The sequence below is a fragment of the Oncorhynchus clarkii genome, chromosome 13 (assembly GCF_045791955.1).
Source record: "Oncorhynchus clarkii lewisi isolate Uvic-CL-2024 chromosome 13, UVic_Ocla_1.0, whole genome shotgun sequence".
Taxonomy (NCBI): Eukaryota; Metazoa; Chordata; class Actinopteri; order Salmoniformes; family Salmonidae; genus Oncorhynchus; species Oncorhynchus clarkii.
The window spans coordinates 38,692,483-38,712,453 of NC_092159.1; the positions used below are offsets into that span (position 1 = coordinate 38,692,483).

At 42.8% G+C, this 19,971-nt stretch overlaps 2 protein-coding genes and 1 pseudogene across 3 annotated transcripts in view; all 3 read right to left on the reverse strand.

Moving 5' to 3' along the window:
* Positions 1-1,996, reverse strand: part of LOC139364665 (ATP-citrate synthase) — a 29,021-nt gene extending 27,025 nt beyond the window's left edge. Inside the window, exon 1 of one of the 2 annotated variants that reach the window (XM_071101595.1) lies at positions 1,800-1,996. The gene's annotated coding sequence lies outside the window, so the exon portion shown is untranslated. The remainder of the gene's footprint in view (positions 1-1,799) is intronic. The other variant, XM_071101594.1, reaches the window with a different exon arrangement.
* A 3,894-nt stretch (positions 1,997-5,890) lies between these two features.
* LOC139364666 (2',3'-cyclic-nucleotide 3'-phosphodiesterase-like) lies at positions 5,891-11,481 on the reverse strand. Its single transcript, XM_071101597.1, has 4 exons — positions 11,253-11,481; positions 8,270-9,787; positions 8,026-8,153; positions 5,891-7,394 (listed from the first exon to the last, which is right to left on the reverse strand). The coding sequence occupies exons 2-4, from the start codon at positions 9,765-9,767 to the stop codon at positions 6,933-6,935; spliced, it is 2,088 nt and encodes a 695-aa protein (XP_070957698.1). The 5' UTR covers positions 9,768-9,787; positions 11,253-11,481; the 3' UTR covers positions 5,891-6,932.
* A 1,077-nt stretch (positions 11,482-12,558) lies between these two features.
* Positions 12,559-18,114, reverse strand: LOC139423555 (outer dynein arm-docking complex subunit 4-like; annotated as a pseudogene).
* Positions 18,115-19,971: the final 1,857 nt, after the last annotated feature.

Here is a 19,971-nt window from a genome sequence, read left to right on the forward strand (position 1 = left end):
ACAAGGGTGCGTGCTCAGCCACCTCTTGTACTCCCTGTTCACCCATGACTGCATGGCCATGCACACCTCCAACTCAATCATCAAGTTCTACAGTAGTAGACTTGATTACCAACAACGACGAGACGGCCTACAGGGAGGAGGTGAGGGTACTCGGAGTATGGTGTCAGGAAAACAACCTCTCACTCAACGTCAACAAAACAAAGGAGATGATTGTGGACTTCAGGAAACGGCAGAGGGAGCACCCCCCCTATCCACATGGATGGGACAGCAGTGGAGAAGGTGGAAAGTTAAGTTCCTTGGCGTACACATCACGGACAAACTGAAATGGTCCACCCACATCGACAGTGTGGTGTATAAGTTGCAACAGCGCCTCTTCAACCTCAGGAGGCTGAAGAAATTTGGCTTGCCACCTAAAACTCTCACAAACTTTTACCGATGCACAATTGAGATCATCCTGTCGGGCTACATCACCGCCTGGTAAGGCAACTGCACAACCCATAACCGCAGGGCTGTCCAGAGGGTGGTGCGGTCTGCACAACGCATCACCGGTGGGCAAACTACCTGCCCTCCAGGACACCTACAGCACCCGATGTCACAGGAAGGCCAAAAAGGTCATCAAGGACAACAACCATCTGAGCCACTGCCTGTTCACCCCGTTATCATCCAGAAGGCGAGGTCAGTACAGGTACATCAAAGCTGGGACCGAGAGACTGAAAAACAGATTACATCTCCAGGCCATCAGACTGTTAAACAGCCATCACTAACACAGAGAGGCTGCTGCCTACATACAGACTTGAAATCATTGGCCACTTTAATAAATAGATCACTAGTCACTTCAATAATTTTTAAATATCTTGCATTACTCATCTCATATGTATATACTGTATTTTTTACCATCTATTGCATCTTGCCTATGCCGCTCTGTCATTGCTCATCCATATATTTATATGTATATATTCTTATTCCATTCCTTTACTTAGATTTGTGTGTATTGGGTTTTGTTGTGGAATTGTTAGATTACATTTTAGATATTGCTGCACTGTTGGAACTAGAAGCACAAGCATTTCGCTACAATCGCAATAACATCTGTTAACCATATGTATGTGACCAATAAAATATGATATGATTTAGTCAAAGACATAACTTGCCTAGTTAAATAAAGGTTAAATATAAATAAATAAATGATTTGTTCATTATGACTTCCATTCTAACAGAATGAAATAGGTGAAAATGATTAAATGGCAATAAATAACTACATTAAGGGTAAAACGGACATTTTCTAAACAAATAAAACATGCCACAGCCCATGAGTTGACACATTAAAAAAAAACTAAACTATAGTAAGTTAAAGCCGTGGCCACAATAACGCTTTCATAATGTCTTAATTCTGTATGAAGTCAAGACTGGTACTGTTGATTGACCAGTTCAACTCGTCTTGTGTCTCTCTTTCTTTCCCTTACTCTCGCGCGTGCACACACACACACACACAACACACACACACACACACACACACACACACACACACACACACACACACACACACACACACACACACACACACACACACACACACACACACACACACACACACACACACACACACACACACACACACACACACACACACACACACACACACACACACACACACACACACACACACACACTTTATTTGTGTTAGCTTTTTAATTTTATTTACTGCGCATGTTACACTACCTGATGTAACTTTCAAGTCAGCTTTCAATTACTCCTTGCAATCTGTAAACATCCAAATAAATCTACACATAGATATATCTCACCTTTATATCTTGAGAGTTGTGGAAGAGATCTTCCAGGTTTTCTGTTGAGAAGATTTGGATCGTTTCGGTTGAGAAACGATCTGATGATCCCGCTAACTGCTCCTTCTATCTGTGGCTTCGCTGTCGGCGTGGACCACTGATTTCACTTCTGGGTTCTCAGTTTTCTCCCCTCTTCCTATCTGACGATAGACTTGGCTGATATCCCTGCTCTCTGATTGGGTCACACCACCCCATGGCTGTTGCTTCATAACGCTCACGCCCACCTGTCGTTGAAAGAAACGACTACGCTGTTCAACTGTAAGACACTGATTGGCTGGCGTTGTCTGTTTAGTACTGTAGCCAATCAGAATGGAATAACATGATCATATTTTTTTAATGTATTTTTTTTTAAGTAAAATTGTCTCAATTTTTCAATTAGACTAAAGGTTTATAACATACTGGCTGGCACCAGTGAACTGAAGTCCATCTACATTAAGGCTATTTATATTTTCCCGTTGCTCTTGGCCTTGACCATATATAGATACATACATAAACATGTAGCCAATGATTCACCAAAGGCATTTTCATTCAGTGGCCTTCAAGTAAATTGCTTTTTTTACCCCTGGTATTTTTATTTGTGTGAGTCCCAAACGATTTGCTTTTGAGTTTGATTAATCAGGATACCATTTTGTTTGTTTATTTTGTTCGAGTAATATTTGAAAGGGGAGGTGCCTTATGCACCTCGGAGTCTTTTGGGGTTCCGTGGAATCTGAGATCCTTGAGACGTCCAATGATGCATTTAAACCAAACCAAGGATTGCTGATGCTCTGTCTTAGGCCATTGAGCGGCTTTGAAGCCGCCGGTCGGCCATATTGGCACTTCCCAGTAGGAGAAGTCCTCCATAGGAATACATTGAATTCTATTTCAATTAAGTGTTTTAAAGGAAGAAAATAGAATGTATTTAAGTATATTTTTAGTTGTAGTGGGGACAGTAACATTAGTCATCTAAAAAAAGTATACTTTAAGGAAATGTTTATATATATATTAATGTTTAGCTCACATAATATAATTTAAAAGTATGCATTAAGGTGTCTTTAATATAATAAATGTGGCAAAACGAGTGTAGACATTAATAAATGCATTTTATAGCTTCCAAAATATATTTTACAACGATGGGGGTGTCAAGATGGAGGCAGGGTGGCTTCAACACAACGCCCAAATCAATCATCTACTGTATATATAAACCCGATTTTAGTTGAATTTGAAAATGGTTAAGGATTAAGGTTAGGTAAGGGTTGTGGTTAGGGTAAGGGGTTAATGTTAGAGTTTAGGGTAGGGAAGTCCAAAGGATCCCAGGTCATAATATTTTTTTACCTATCCTGCACATGCACTTATCACTTGCTTTTTTAACTCTCGTCACATCGTTTTGTATTGTCTTCCAAATAAAATAACGCTAACAACGTTTTTTTATAAACACCAGCAGAATGGCTGTCTAACCAATGCAATATATTTTCTAGGATAGATAGTACATTATAGTATGACGAACAGAACCAGGGTGATACATTCAAATGTGTAATAAAATCAGACCATTTCAAGGTGGAGCAATTTCATTTGGAAGGAGCAAGACTCGTTTGCATCATATTAGTCAGATGAGCCAAGTGCCCTGTACAGTCAGTGTGTGTAATCATCAGGCTAGTGCAGCTGGCAGTACAGACCTTGGTAAGAGTTGCAAATTCTTTCTCTCATACACACCGGTGTGTAAATGATTGATATCAAAACTTGCACAGTTGTGGTGCAATATGGTGCAATGAGAGGTGATGGCGCACCACTAGACAGTCTGACAATTGGGTCATTCAACTCAGAGCCTTTCCAGAATAAAATGTAACGAAGGTAGGATTGTGTGTGTTGTGGTGGGGTGTTCGAGAGCCTTTGGCCTTGGATACACTTCCTCAAAAGTGGATGCAACCAGTATGCCACTTCAGTTTTGGGAGATTCAAACATTGACTGGCCTGATGAGAAATATACTTCAGGTCATGTTCTCTTCATACATTGTACTAATAGTATCCGGAGGCTGAGTGCCATCTGCTGGTCAACTTCTCCAGCTACAAACAAAATGGCTGAGTCTCACTGTAGTGTCAATAGTCAATAGCTTCCTAACTGTTAAAATGGGTGTGCAGCATTGGCGACCCGTCATTCAGGGCAGCCCCACATTTTTAGCACCTAGCACCAAAAAATATATATTTTTTGGGCGGTGCTTGCCTGTTTTGCATATTATTTTGGCATTAATACATGTCACATATCAGTTTGCAAACAATGTAACAAAAAAATATATATATCAGTGAGTTAATAAAGCCGCATACAAACATGGTCTCTTTTTTGTTTTCTTGAGTAAGGCAGCTCCAAAATGCAGGTGTTTCAGCCAAGCTCAGTGCTTTCTCTGGTGGTGGGGCAAGCCAGCAGAAAATACTGAGCGCTGCGCCGTGATTGGCTCAGTATTCTGTCACTCATGTGGACACTACGTCACCGCCATGTCTAAGGGTAGAGCTCTAAAATTCTAGCCCCTTGGATGCTGCCATAGAGTTACATTAGAAGTGCCCATCCAAGAAGGCTCAAGCTCATTGGCCACAGATAAAATTATGTCAAATCCTGTTATATCTACAGTAGCTTTGATTGGACTGATCATCATTCAACATCATACTTTCAAAATCTTAGCTGGCAGTCGTCATCATGAATCAAGTCAACAATCTACTGGCATATCCTTTTAATCGTTGTCATATGAAGAGAAATAATGAAGAGAAATTATAGATACAACGTATCGGTGCTCATCGGCCATTGGACATAAATGGCCGATGGAAATCGCAAATTCAACAATGAGTGGCTTGGAAGGAATCAGTGGCTAACTGCAAGCATTGCAAAGCAATCATTCGCCTGCTATTCATTGGAGTGGCTGTAGTTGTGTGGTCCCAAGTCTAAGATTAAGGGTCTCTTCCTAGTTCAAAATTATAAACATTCAACATTGGCCATGCTGTCAATGAAGCATGATTTATGCCATGCTCAAAACGGCAAAATCAGACTTTAGTGAGTTGGAAGACAATTGGGAACTCTGGAAAAACGAGCTACGACTGGGAAAACATGTTTTGAATTTTCATCCAACTTGGAATTGTAAACCGGGAACTCGGGCTGCTTTGTAGAGCTACGACCTGAATACCACTGACGTCATCATGATTCAACTTTTTTTTCTTCCTCCCCCGAGTTCCCAGTTGTCTTGAAAGCATCATAAATCCAGAGAACGCCAGACTTTGATGACAAAATTTGCCCACGAAGGACCGCCGCTCCACCTTCCTGTTCAAGTGAGCACAGCACAAGGTGAGTCCAAAAATGTGTGGTATGCTGCTGCATAAATGATGTAATATGCCAGGGAGATACGTGTACTGTAGCTAAGAAAGTAATACTAAGTGTATGTTGTGTAGTAAGCTGTTAGTAGCCAATGTGCCTCACCCTAATAATTTGGTCTATTTTCACCTCTTAATTTCACCTCCTGTTCTGACTTGGTGCACATGTAGCCTATAACCTGTTGAGAAATGTAATCAAATATTGCAAAGAGCTTTCATGGTCTGCTTATATGCCATCTTTATGCTACAGTTCTGACTTGGTGTACAGGGAGAGCACTGTAAGAACGGCCCATGTTCTGAATTCTGTCACTGTACATTTCAAAAGTGCTAAACATATAGTAGACGTCGGTCCTAGCATGCTCATGTCTTTATCGAAATTACGGCTTGCCTCTAATCTTGTCGTCCCCTTATGCCATAGTTTGTACATCTCAATTGTCAGTAGAAACCACATTTGTTTATTAAGTCACTCATTACAGCTGTTTATTTTTTAAAGGCAGTAAATGAGGGTGAATTAACTGTTTCGCTGCCAGACAAGGCTCTGCTGACAGCCAGGTGTAGCAGTGGTAAAGTGCAAATAATGTATTGTTTAGTGTTGTGGCTTTGCTGGCATGGATCCCACTTGCCCCACCAAGATTTACATGCAAAAAAATCAAGACTGGTGTACAGACAAGGGAACAGTCATGAACCGGGTGTAACAGTACACATTGCATTAAGACAATATTTGGCGCAAAGCAAATTATTTTATTAAGTGTACAAAACATGTGCAAAAACAGTGACTCATTGGAAGAACTAAACAAGCATGGCTTTGCCCTAAGAAACCTACACATCAGTCATGAACAGACAGCGGATACATACAAGTTGACATGCAAAACCTAACTGTGGTTGACAGAAAGAGGGATGATCCCAGGCTGCAGTCTCCTATACTACAGAATTGTGGCCTTGGTTTCACAGCATTTGATAAGTACCAAGTAAGTGCCAGCTAATCAAACAAACTGCACATTCATCAGCATTCTCCCTTTGATTTCTGCATCATTGTGCAAAAAGAGTTAATTAGGAATGGCCTCTATGAAGGACACACAGTTCAGCACATCAAATCATGCATACACAGACACCCTTTTTGGCCCATGAGCTACTTGTGAAATTACCCAACTCTTTCCTTCGTACCAAACATACAAACACATGGCTAAACTGACCAAACCACAGGAAATGACTGAAATAGATGTGCAACTTCTTTAGCGAACAAGCTAAATCATGACTAGAACTACATCTGCTAAACCTGGCATGCAATGAAAACACTATGAGCCACTCACACAAAACATGAAAATATCTAAATGCTTAACACTGACATATGCAGAAGGTTTTTTAATATAGTGTTAGACATGAATTGAGTAGGGAAAATAGTGGTCAAACGGTGAGAAGCGGTACTAGGAGAAGCAGTACTACATCTGTCAAAACTGCAGCTGAGCCATGAAATCAGGCCTCGTCTTCAGAAATCCTATCCAATTGCAACTATGGCACTAAAAACGCATGACAAGACACTGAACAATATGCTAAGCTTGACCTAAACTGTGGTATAAAGGCCTCTTGGGTTGTGCAGCAAAGCAATAGAGAAAGGCACACAGCTTGTGAATTTGGGGTGGGATATCCAAGACGCCTCCCAAACCCCAAAAGTAGCACAAACACACAAACTTCCCCACAGACCAATCAGAACACTAGTACGCCACTCATCCCGAGCCATCCATTTCCACCTTCCCCCTCTCCTTTACAGTATGGTGCACTTTTGCTTCTTCTTCTTGTCCCCGTCTTTCTTGGTCGAGTCGGCCTTCTTGGGCCCGTAGAGGCTGGAGAAGCAGGCCTGGGCGGAGACGGGCTCCCTCAGACTGAGCAGCCACCTCCCCTTGCCGTAGTAGGCCAGGGAGCCGAGCTCCATCTCCTCCACCAGCTCTCCCTCCTGACCCTCTTGCTGCAGCGCTAGGATCTCCAGCAGGTCGAAGCCCGTCTGCTGTGGCTCAACGCCCTCCGCACAGCCCAGGGTGATGTGGGCACGGCTACCAGCGGGCAGGGTGGCGGCGGCCGGGACTACAGACACCACCTCCTCAGCATCAGCAGGCCACAGGGTCAACTGATCCTCAGAGAGTGAAACCCGGGCACCAACAGTGCGAGGTGTGACGAAGAGCGCACTGAGGGACAGCTCGAACGCAGAGCCATACAACTCTTTAACAGCCTAGAGTGGGAAAAGAAGAGGGGTCATTTCAAAATGGATCCCCCGAAAAGTTAAAATACATTATTTAAACAATGCACTGGTCATCAGATTTTAAATAAATAAAACAAGGCCAATATGAGCGGTATGGTAAATAGGATGAGGTTGCATTTGACAAATAATTCCCATCACCAATATACAAGAAACAAAAATAAACGCAACATGCAAAGTCTGTCCCATGTTTCACAAGTTGAAATAAAAGATCGATATGCATTTTGCACACATATGTTTATATCCCTGTTCATGAGCATGTCTCCTTTGCCAAGACAATCCATCCACCTGACAGGTGTGGCATATCAAGAAGCTGATTAAACAGCATGATCATTACACAGGTGCACCTTGTGCTGGAGACAAAAGGCCACTATAATTTGCAGTTGTGTCACAACAATGTCAGATGTTTTGAGGGAGCATGCAATTGGCATGCCTCCCAAGTGGGTGGGCCCACCGCTGCCCAGTCATGTGAAATCCATAGATCAGGGCTTAAATTAATATATTTCAATTGAGTGATTATCTTATATGAACTGTAACTCAGTAACATCATTGAAATTGTTGCATGTTGACTTTATATTTTTGTTCAATATACTTTCAGACTTACTGGTTTGTCTGCATATTCCTTGGCTCCCTCAGCCTTGCCATAGTCACAGAATTTGGTAGTGCAATGAAGAACGCCATTGGCTTGGAAATACTGCTCCAGGTCCACCTCTTTCTCAGCCTCAACAGTGACTGAAAAAAACAAAACAAAGCAAGCTCAGTTGTCGCAGTCAAGCTCAAGAGACTAAAATCAGAGTCAGATATAAACAATAGAAGTCTGTATCATAAGACCATTGTGCTGTACTCACAGTCAGGCAAGTGCTTCTTGAAGGCCTCAAGCGTGTCCAGCGTCTTCAGGAAATCCATGGACGTGCACCTGACCTTGTCCTGGATGCCAGGGAGAAGAAACCAGCCAAAGAAAAGGGGCAGGGACGTCTCCTCAAGAGGAACTTTCATGGCCTGGATCTGGGCCTCCTCTAGCCCCCGCTGAGTTCTCTTGGCCAGCTGTGGCAAGTCTCTGCTCCACTCAGTGCGGGGCTCCAGAAACATGGCCACCAGTCGGTGCTGCTCTGCCACCTCCCCAAGACGGGCCAGCCGATCATGGGTATGGTTGGTGTCATCCACCACTATCACTTGAGAAGATGTTCCTACACTGCAGCAGGCTACCACAGCATCGTCAAAAGCCTTGTACCCATCTGCCGATGCTTCTGGACTCTCCGGTTTCACACCATGGTCATCAGCACAGCAGACAGTGCAGAGACCTTGGTAGCTATCTGCAATAGCACGTGCCAAGAGGCTCTTGCCGCTGCCGGGGAGGCCTCTGAGGATGATTAGAGTGCGAGAGGTGCGAAGTGTGGCTTTGGTCTGCTCATGCTCCAGGAAGGCAAAAGACAGGGTACCTGGAGCGGGAATCTGCTCGACAACTTCGACCTTCTGCTGCTCCACTGCATCTGCCTCACCTGCTGCCCGTTTCTCGGACTCTACTTCTTTAACAATTTCAGCTTCTACCAGTTTCTCTTCCATCACAGCCCCAGCCTCTACTGGTTTCTCTGCTTCCACTTTCTTCACAGCCTCAGCCTCTACTGGTTTCTTTGGTTCCGGTACAATTTCAGCTTCGGTCTGTTTGTCTGCCTCCACTTCCTGTACAGTTTTAGGCTCCGCTGGCATCTCTGGCACCACCGCCAACACAACACCAGATTCTGCCTGCTTCTCAGATTCCCCAGGCTCTTTCTCGTCGAGCAGTTTCACGTCCTCAGATTCTGGCTGTGTGACAGGCTCGGGCGCTGCCTGCACAGACAGTTTAACAGCCTGTGGGACGAGTTCAGCCATTTTCTCTGGCGCAGTTTCAATGTTATTCTCTGCTAGAGGCTCATCTAAAGGCAGAGGCTCTGGTGTTTTCTCTGGCATTGGCTGCTTTTCAGGCACTGTGGTCTGTTTTTTGTCTGGTTCGAAGTACAATGCTGAAGCTGACTCAGAGACCTCTGAGCTCTCTAGTTCTGGTTGTTTTTCTGGGTACTTCTCTGCTTTAGTCACAACTTCTGGAGATGTCAGAATCTCCTGAGAAGGTTCCAGAGACATTTTCTTTGGTGATTTTTCTGCTTTAGGCGCCGTCTCTTGCATTTCTTCTGACATTCCTGACTCTGTCAGCATATCTGGCAAACGCTCCATTTCTTGCCCATTCACTGGAGATTCTGCAGGATCTATTGGAGAGTCGAGTTGTGACTGGGGGCAGTCTCCTGCTCCAGTCTCCTGTTGCTCTCGAGTCTCTGACGCGGTGTCCAACACCTGGTTCTGCTCAGCATCCATATCTGGGTTCCTCAATGGACCTAATGATAAACCCGTGTTTTAGACAAAAGATTTGCACCCTGAAAATACATGCAATAATAATGATACAAATGAAACTCATACAAATTCAATACTTGGAAAACAGGAACTTCATATTTGAAACTGTTCAGCATAAACAATGAAATGGTGCTGGAATTCCTTTAAACTTCCAAGCAAGTATATTTTTTATATATTTAAATAAATCTTCCCTTGTGCAAAGATTTGGGATACCACACTATCACTTTCTGAGGGAGCCAAATGATCTCTTCTGGTATTTCTAATAAGAGTTATAGGGAGCAGCAGACTCTCCTTATATAATTACTGTACTGCAGCGGTTTCTCTGTGGAGTCCTGCCGAATCAAAGCTCGTTGTGGGCAAGGCCTCCACCGGTTTGCGGCCTCGACATCAGATTATTCGGAGTAATAAATCAAAGTGATAAAGGCATTGGGTGGTTGGCTTGGCTCTATCGACCTTGATTACTAAATGGTTTAAGCACAGCTGGCATCTTTGGAGTGGTATGTGAGACGTGGATGTGTGTGTGTAATGCATGCCTTCATGGGCTCTGAATTCTCAAAACATCCACATAATCGGCTTGAACTACTGCCAGTCTTGCATTATACATGTAGGTGGGAAAAACGTATTTGGGAAACAAGCGTCAATTAGAATGCATTAACATTCATCCATAAAACCAATAATAAAAAAAAAATGCATCAGCAATTTGGTACTGAATTAGGTCGATTAATGAGCGAGGTTCAGATATAGGTTATGCAAAATCGCCGAACAAAAAGTAGCGGCGTGCGCTCAGCCTCAAGCGACTAGGCCGGGGTGAGAAATTAACACCTGCGACTGATTATACCAGCCTTTTGTGTGGACAAGGGCTCGTATATCCGCTTTAAAAAAAAGCACTTGAATAAAAATACATTTTTAAAAATCGCCAAGGAAAGTATGTAGAAGTTATATATTTTTTTGAGTAACAGACGGTCAGTAGCGCAATAGCCTACATGTTCGTGAAAGAAGATTAATATATATAAAAAAAAAAAGCATGGTCATCCCCGTTACAGGCTAGACAAGTTCACCAAGAAACAAACGACATTCGAAACAGCACATCGAAGGCCAATATTTATGGTGAGTGAATCTTATGTAAAAGATCAGATGAGAATGTTTTTAGTGCGACGGTGTAAACGCGTGTAACAATGAAATGATGAAACGGGGAGTGGCTGCAATGCAATCACCACGCTAACAGACAAAACAAAATCAGCGTGGCAATGTCATGTCCAAACTCAGATGCCACGTTTGAACAACAGCGATAGCCTATTTCAAAGCGAAAGAAATTAGATTTGTCTGAAAAGCGAGATTCTGATCACTTCGGTCAAGTTCCAAGATCGTACTATATGACGAGCAGCTTCTAATCGGGCTAACTATCACATTGATATGAATGGGACGAGATTACAGACGGAGGTTTCTTACCGTGCCTGTTGTGTCAGGAGTATGCCGCTGACTCTGCAATTTAGGCGTTTTCAAAGCTGGAAAGCAGAGGACAGTCGGCGCTCCGCGCAGAAATCTGCCCCCAACACTAGGAAAGAAAACGGAAACTACGGGTCTTGAGCACGCGCAAGGTTTAGTGCTCTTGAGGGCGGGGTGCTTTCTATCGTTTGCGCGCCCCCGCTCTTATCAACGCGAACGTCCCAGCAATGACAACGTAGACCTGGCTGAGAAGACAATTACATATGAGTTTTGTTGAATTTAAATTCCATAAACCATGGCAATTAATGCCAGGGAGTCTGATAATTCATGGCATAAGTGACAACAATGAGTCATTTTGTATTTTGGCAGTTTATGATTTTAGGTCCTCATCCACAACACAAACTCCTTGAAAAACAAAGCTCTGTGTACATTTTTTCCCCAGAAATGCATGTTCTGTAAAGGAAATTTGCTCAACAGTCTGTGGACTCTATGAGATCAGATGTGTCTGATCAATGTCTGATCTGATAACATGGCATGATTTCATAATACCCATATAAAGGGAATCAGCTGCTTAGTGAATCACAGCATTGTCAGCATGCCAGTTTTAAACAATGTTATCAGAGTGCAGAAGTAAAGGGAACTAGCCTTGTAATCAGATAGAAAAACACCACAGCGAAACGTGTACACAGTTCTAAAGAATTGTACATGATTTTTGACTGGGTGCATTGTGCCAGTCAGTACACGTCTGTTGTGTTCGTCTCCAATGGCCTGCTTACATGCACATTGGCACATGCAATTAAACCCAAGTTACCCAACACCTGCTAACAGGCTCTGCTGAAAAATGTGCCAGATCAGCAAGATTTCACATGTTTCATAAGGCAATCCAAACACATCTTAACCATCTTTCTAACCTATATTTCCTTATATAAAGCTTCTGGGTCATTCTCTCTCTCGCTCTCAGATAGTTTTAATTAGATTAACAATACCATGTGTGTCGAGTGCCAACTACTCAACACACAGTAATTGCTTTCTGGATCATTAGTCGGTTGCACGTTACACTGCAAACAAAGAGGACTCCAAAACAACTAGGCAAGGCTTAACAAAACGCTTTATTAATGAGACACTACAAAATATTACATTGGAAACGTGCATGTGTTGCAGTACTACAGGAAACACAGAAATGAAAAGGAAGACATCAACTTATACTACACAGCTGTAATGATTGAATTCCTGTGTAGATGAATAATACATTTTCAAAGTAATACATCATAGCATAATTCAATTTTGTTCCCACCCAAGTGAAGTCCTTTCCTCAGCTGTATCTCCTAAGTTTATTCTGTAAGGGGTATGTACATTTTGTATGTGTGCAATTTTTCTATACATAAATAAACTAAGAAAATACAAGTATACAACAAAAACTTTAGTGGAGGTCAGAGAAGCATGTTTAAAATACTTTTTATTACATTGTCCTTGACCATCTGTCTGTGGCTACTCTTCAGTCATCTTCTGATGAGCGCTCATAAACATTGCCTTGCCTCACGGAGAGCCTAAATAAGGGCATCAAATATTGTATCAGTGAGCCATTGTGATTTGACAATAGGAAAGAAGTGACATGAATTGACAAGGATGTTCAGGTAACCTTCTGGATGGCATCCCTAGCAGGGTCATCCTGGAGAACCTTAGCCCTGTCCAAAGCTCTTTCAAAGTGGGCAACACCGGATTTAAAGTTGACAAGCTTCACTGGGAGGTTACACAGAATGAAAAGACTGTTAGGACCAGTTCAATGCTTTGACCAAGATCAAGTAGACAAAGACTAATCACAGTTTCCATGAAATCATCACTTGTGTCCCCAGGTTGTAATTCAAAAGAATCAGCATTGATATGCTGTCCACATCTGATCAGAATTGTATGGACATGTTCCCATTCAATCCCATAAACGTCAATGGAAAAGGGATACCTAGTCAGTGGCACAACTGAAAGCATTCAACCCAAATGTGTCTTCCGCATTTAAGCCAAGCCCTCTGAATCAGAGAGGTGCGGGGGGGGGGGGGGGGGGGGGGCTGCCTTAATCGATGTCCACGGCATCGGCGCCAGGTGAGCAGTTGTGGGGGTTTACTGCCTTGCTCAAGTGCAGAACGGCAGATTTTTCCACCTTGCCAGCTCGGGGATTCGAACAACACTGTCCCAACACTCTAACCTCTATGCTACCTGCCGCCCCTCAATGGAACCACAGTACATAAAAAATACATTATATTAATTAGATCAAGCTCAGACATGAGATAATGGCATTTTCTTTATGAGTCTGTAAAGATGAACTTAAAATACAGGCCAGGGGGCCATTGCTATTGCTATGCACATCACAACTTATCAACGACTCAAACAAGGGGTTTCTCCACACTTCTACGTGCACTTACTCTCTGACTGTGCCACCAACACACAGGCGTTCAGTTGCCACTTCTCATCAGCGATTTCATCGGCCACGGCGAGTGAGCGAACGCCGTAGTCCCGGGCCGCCACTGGGATCTTTTCCTCCCAGCTGAGAATGGAGAAGCAAATACACAAACAACAGTGAATAGGATACATATATTAGGAGTCCTTTGTATTAAACTATTTGCTTCATCACACAACCCAAACATAAAAACACAGATGTGCCATATACTTTGAGTTTCCACCGACGCATCAATAGCCTGTGGGAACTTTCCTATTCTGGCGTACACCCGGCCGACATTATCAAGTGCCCTTGACTTTGCGTCTGGGAGTTTGCTGTTGGACAACAAAGAAAGCGAAAGAACACTGTTAAAACAATAAGATGCAGTGTGTGAAAAGCACTTGATTTGAAATGTGGGACGTTAGAAAAATCACATACGCTCTCCTACGTGTTTATTTGGATAGTGAAGCTAAAACTCTTAATTTGGCTCTGTACTCCAGCATTTTGGACCTGAGATCAAATGTTTTATGAGCCGACAGTACAGAATGTCACCTTTTTATTTGAGGTTATTTTCATACATATCTGTTTTACATTTTTAGTTATAAATGCACTTTATGTATCTAGTCCCCTCGTTTGAAGGTGTCAAGTATTTGGACAAATTCACTTAGTGTATTAAATGGAGTCAAAAATAGAGTATTTGGTCCCTTATTCCTAGTACGCAATGACGACACCAAGCTTGTGACTCTACAAACTTGTTGGATGCATTTGCTGTTTGTTTTGGTTATGTTGTGCCCAATAGAAATGAATGGTAAATAATGTATTGTGTCATTTTGGAGTCACTGATTGTAAATAAGAACAGAATGTTTCTGAACACGTCTACATTAATATGAATGCTACCGTGATTAAGGATAATCATGAATGAATCGTGAATAATGATGAGTGAGAAAGATGTACCAAAGATCATGCCCCCAATAGATGCTAATAAGAGTTTACCGTTGACCAGGATGTATTGATAAGCATCAAACTACCATATTCATCCTTGGGTCTGTTCTGTCTTATCAGCATCAATCTCTTCCAGGCTCTTGAGTACAAAACGGGTGGGATCAGAGGGAGGGTTCTGCCGGGTCTTGTTCCACTTCTGCTGCATGAGCTTGCGGTCTCTTTCCCGCGCATAGATGGGCTTCTGCTGGCGCCAGAAATCAGTGCGTGTGTCCAGATAGGTCCTGCAGTCTCTCCCCTCCCCGCATCTTACCTTTCACCAAGTTTGGAGGCCATTTATGACTTGAGTGGAATATTTGCCCTTTACCACACACTGGGCTCTGTAATTCATGCTGATAATAATGAATGTGTAAAGGGAATCAAAGGACACGTAGAGGCCAATTCTCCAGATAGGGTAAGTGATAAAAGAGCATCTTCCCAAGTGTGACAGTGTATTGATTGTGTACTGAAACTAAGACAAAAGAGTGAACGTACAGGAACATGCTAAGTAAAATATTTCTGGCTGCCCTACCTTCATCTTTCAGTAGCTTCTCCTTATCGCTGTAGACTCTCCCAGAAGCTGCTTGGCTGTCTTCTCACTCATAGGCGTCTTCTTGTTCTGCTGCCTCATCTCCCCTCTCGGGGGGTGAATCAGCCCCTTTGGCCGTCCCTTCTTCCCCTACCAATCAATCCCACACACAGAACTCATCCTGAGGATGACACGCATGTAGAGGTGGGAGGAATTATGAAAAAGATGCAGCTCGTCGTCTCAAGGCTTTACCACTGACTCACCTCATCGGCCTTGTGGAAGAAGGACAGGTCGCCCTTGTTTTCCAGGTTCACAGATGAGGGGTCTGAGGTGGTAGAAAGGTAAGATATTTAGAAAACCAGATGGAAAACTCACAAAAACTGCATTATGAGAACAATGAGGTACTCAATCTGTTGGTCTTCTACAAAAATATTTTTGACCCAGTACTTACAGCCCACAGAGTTGTCGATAGCCTCTTGGGCCTTCTGGATTCCCAGTCTAAATTCCTGCAGCTCTGGCCACCGTTTGTGCCCCCTGTGGTAAAACACCAGGGCAAACTCAAAGTCTCCCATGGTGTATAAAGCTTCCGCTTTCTGATACAAACCCTGGGAAAGGAGGAATACAAAAAAATCAATGGATTTTGCTTGGGAAATGATGACTAATCAGAAACAACAGTGTGCCCTAGTGGTCATTGAAAATAAAAAAGCTTTGAATTTCAGTACAGTAGCTGGCCAACAGGGGGATACAGCTGTTCCGTTCCAAACAAAACAGACAATACAAAGCTTTCCTCAATAACGGCAAACACTGGCTGAGAGATAATACAATGACTGCTACACAATAAAACCAAAGGCTGAAAATAGAACAGGGCTGAATAAATGATGCCCAATGATTAAACTGCACCTTTAAGAATTATTTGTCTTCATAGAGAGAGGCCTCTGCGTCCCTCAATGCATTATCACAATCTCCCATCTTTACATAACATTTGGATCTGGCAACCAGACAATTTTTGTCATCTGGCTGAAGAATCAATGTCTGAAAGAAATGTATAAACTGTCAATAGCTACGAATACAAACTTGACATGCATGTAGTGTGGACTTGAGGTAGCGAAAAAGCCACTGACTGAGAAGACAGCCCAAACGACTTGGCAACCAGTGCATACGTTTTCGATTGACAGCTGTGTAACAGAAGAAATTGTCTAAATGCATATACACAGATATTGCATTCAACCACAAGCATAACACTCAGCAAATATATTAAATGCTCATAGCTAAATAGCTAGCTATGACTGGCTCAATGTTTACTGTTTAGCTATCATTAGAGCTTCTCCAGATATATCATCTATGCTACTAGTCGTTTCCTGGACACCCGCGATTGAATCAGATCACTCATTACACGAACTCCACAGCAGGGAGAGGTAATGCATCTTTTGTCATGCCACTCAGTCAACAAACGAGCAACCGAGCATGCACACACTGCATTGTTAACTTGAACTGCCCTGTCCCCAAGAGGGCACGTTCGAGCGGATCACTTTTGTCGCCCTTTCAAAGTATGTTGCATTATGGGGATAATAATTCTCCGACTTGCGCCAACATGTCAACAGCATGAACATTACAAAAATCATGTGATCAAAAGGTCAGCACGTTTCTGCAGTTCATCTTCATAACTTCATCCTGCAGCCTTCGCTTGCATTGTTAAGTTATGATTTCAGTTTGTGAGTGTGTGACATGGGGTTTGGAGACATGTTTTTTTTTCTCAACATGATAATGAAAACATTTTTATAAACAATGGCAACACTGCCATGTTGATCTGAGCCTTGCTGTTGGAAAACCACATTAGTGTCTGACTTTTGGCTGTGTGGACTCGACCCTCGGGACCCAAAAGGTGCACGTTATGCTTTTTAACGTAGCACTACACAGCTGATTTAAATAACCAACTAATCCTCAAGCTTTGATTATTTGAATCAGCTGTGTAGTGCTAGGGCAAAAACAAAAATGTGCACCCATTGGGTTTACAATTGCACTTTCATATCAGTACATCATTTTGCTTTATTTGAACTAATGATAGCTAGCTACCAGTGGAGGCTGGTGGGAGGAGCTATTGGAGGATGGACTCATTGTAATGGCTGGATGGAATAAATTAAACGGTATCAAACACATCAAACATACGGAAACCACGTTTGACTCCGTTCCACTTATTCCAATCCAGCCATTACACAGAGCCTGTCCTCCTATAGCTCATCCCACCAGCCCCCACTGCTAGCTATCAAGTGGGTGGACCAGTTTTCCCAAATGTGAACAGTGTGAAAATTAAAGTCAAGTTTTGCTTGCTGGCCAACCAACAACGTCAATGCCCCTATCAAGACAATATAATATGAAATATATGAAACTGATCATGACCAGATGTCATTTCACTGCGATTGGTTAGTATACATGCAATAATACTTGTATACTGTCAATCACTGAGATGAATTATTTGCATTGCTGGCTTCATTAAAAATGGTTAATCTGATGGTCCTGGCATGGTTTCGAGGCCTGTTCAGAAACCTTGAAAGTGTGGTGTCAAAGGACACTTTGATAATGAATAAGGTTGACTTCATAGCTTTTACTGGTAAGGTTAATAACACAACTCTGGTTGTGGAAAGCAGAAATGCCAGGTTGAAGGTTATTGTGGAGATGGCAAAATATATTGGGGGTAACAGATGTCACTGTTGAAATGGTTGTTGACATGCTGAACAATCCTAAGGGTGGAGTGTTTCAGCCGGCTATAGATCAAGTTTAATGGGGTTGGGGAGAGGTTTTGGGGGGAGGGGGGAGGGTGTGGTAGAAGTTAGGGAATTAATAATTGGACAGATCATAATTGGACAGATCATGATTGATCTTACATTCCAACACAGTAGGTGCACTTTAAACGTTTGTTTGCGGACTATCATCATATCGAAGAAGAAGTGTAATGGCGGCTGGTAGAGTTTTTTGAGTCGACCCTATGTAGCCGATGCGAAATGGCTAGCTAGTTAGCGGTGGTGCGCGCTGGTAGCGTTTCAATTGGTGACGTCACTTGAAGTAGTGGTTCCCCTTGCTGTTCGTGCCTCTTCCCGATGATATCAAGGATGGTTCTGGAGAGAATGGATCCTTGCCTTCTGGCTCATCCATATGTGATGTCAGGATGGGTGGAGAAGAGGTTGGGGACTGTTGAATCTGCACCATGCGTCTTGGGACAAGAACTTTGATTTGCTATGCTCTCCGGAGCTGAGCGCTGTTGAAAGGAGTGATAACTGGTGTGGTGTTAAATGTTGAGAACCAACTGAAATGGAAGATTCCCGGTGTCTTTGACGCCTGCCGTTTGGTGTGACGCAGACCCGGTGGAGAGCGGGGTGAAACAGAGAAGATACTGTCTGTCCTGCTGAGTTTTGATGCAGTCTTTACCAGACAATGTCAAGTTAGGAAGTGTCAGTTATCCAGTGGGAGCTTTGGTCCCGACCCCTAGTTTGGTAACAGCTGCTGTACAGTAACCTAATAAACATCTGCATTTTGAAATAGTATTTTTAAAATCAAATTATAATATATTTTATTAACAAAAAAAAAGTATTGTATTGTTATTTTTTGAATACTGGGCTTACAGTAGTAATGGACGTGGATCGCAGTTCACACCTTGATGAGAATTTAAATTGGACAGTAGCTAGCCAAAAGGCTCATAATAGCTAATTGTTGATGGAAAGCTATTTGAATGATTGTATAGAAACACACGCCACATAACAAAATGTGATCTTATAACAAAATAAACTATATCATAAACTGCCTAAATGGCACCCTATCAAATAGAAATTAGTTTAGGTCAAAATATGGCTTAACATGTTTATTTACCACAGTGTGAAACTTGAGTTTAAAAGAAAAATGCAGTTTTCGACCCATTAGAAAGAAAAGAAGGGAGTAATTTCTTCAATATAATTATTCATTCAGTTAAACCCATAAAACTGTCTTGTGGTCTTAGTGCAGGCCCGCAGTATTTCTTTCAGGCTGGAGTAGATGTGCTCAAAGATGCCCTCTGGTGGTCTGAATGAGCATGAACGGCAACAACGGCTGACAGTAAAATACTATGATCTCAAGCACTTTGAGGTACCTCACCATACCGCACTGCAGCACAATGCAACTACTAAATGAGGACACACTTCACACTATATACACAGCAGTGCCGGTTGGTGCCGTTTAGTGTCTCCTGACCCCTCCTGTCTCAGCCTCCAGTATTTATGCTGCAGTAGTTTATGTGTCGGGGGGCTAGGGTCAGTTTGTTATATCTGGAGTACTTCTCCTGTCCTATTCGGTGTCCTGTGTGAATTTAAGTGTGCTCTCTCTAATTCTCTCTTTCTCTCTCTCGGAGGACCTGAGCCCTAGGACCATGCCTCAGGACTACCTGACATGATGACTCCTTGCTGTCCCCAGTCCACCTGGCCGTGCTGCTGCTCCAGTTTCAACTGTTCTGCCTTATTATTATTCGACCATGCTGGTCATTTATGAACATTTGAACATCTTGGCCATGTTCTGTTATAATCTCCACCCGGCACAGCCAGAAGAGGACTGCCCACCCCACATAGCCTGGTTCCTCTCTAGGTTTCTTCCTAGGTTTTGGCCTTTCTAGGGAGTTTTTCCTAGCCACCGTGCTTCTACACCTGCATTGCTTGCTGTTTGGGGTTTTAGGCTGGGTTTCTGTACAGCACTTTGAGATATTAGCTGATGTACGAAGGGCTATATTAATACATTTGATTTGATTTTATTTGGTTTAAGATTATGAA

Coding starts and splice junctions, on each gene's coding strand:
- LOC139364666 (XM_071101597.1), bottom strand. CDS start 9,767: ATGGATGCTGAGCAGAACCAGGTGTTGGACACCGCGTCAGAGACTCGA. Junction 8,154..8,269: donor CAAGAAGCACTTGCCTGACT/GTGAGTACAGCA, acceptor TGTTTTTTTCAG/TCACTGTTGAGGCTGAGAAA. Junction 7,395..8,025: donor AGGAATATGCAGACAAACCA/GTAAGTCTGAAA, acceptor TTCCCACTCTAG/GCTGTTAAAGAGTTGTATGG.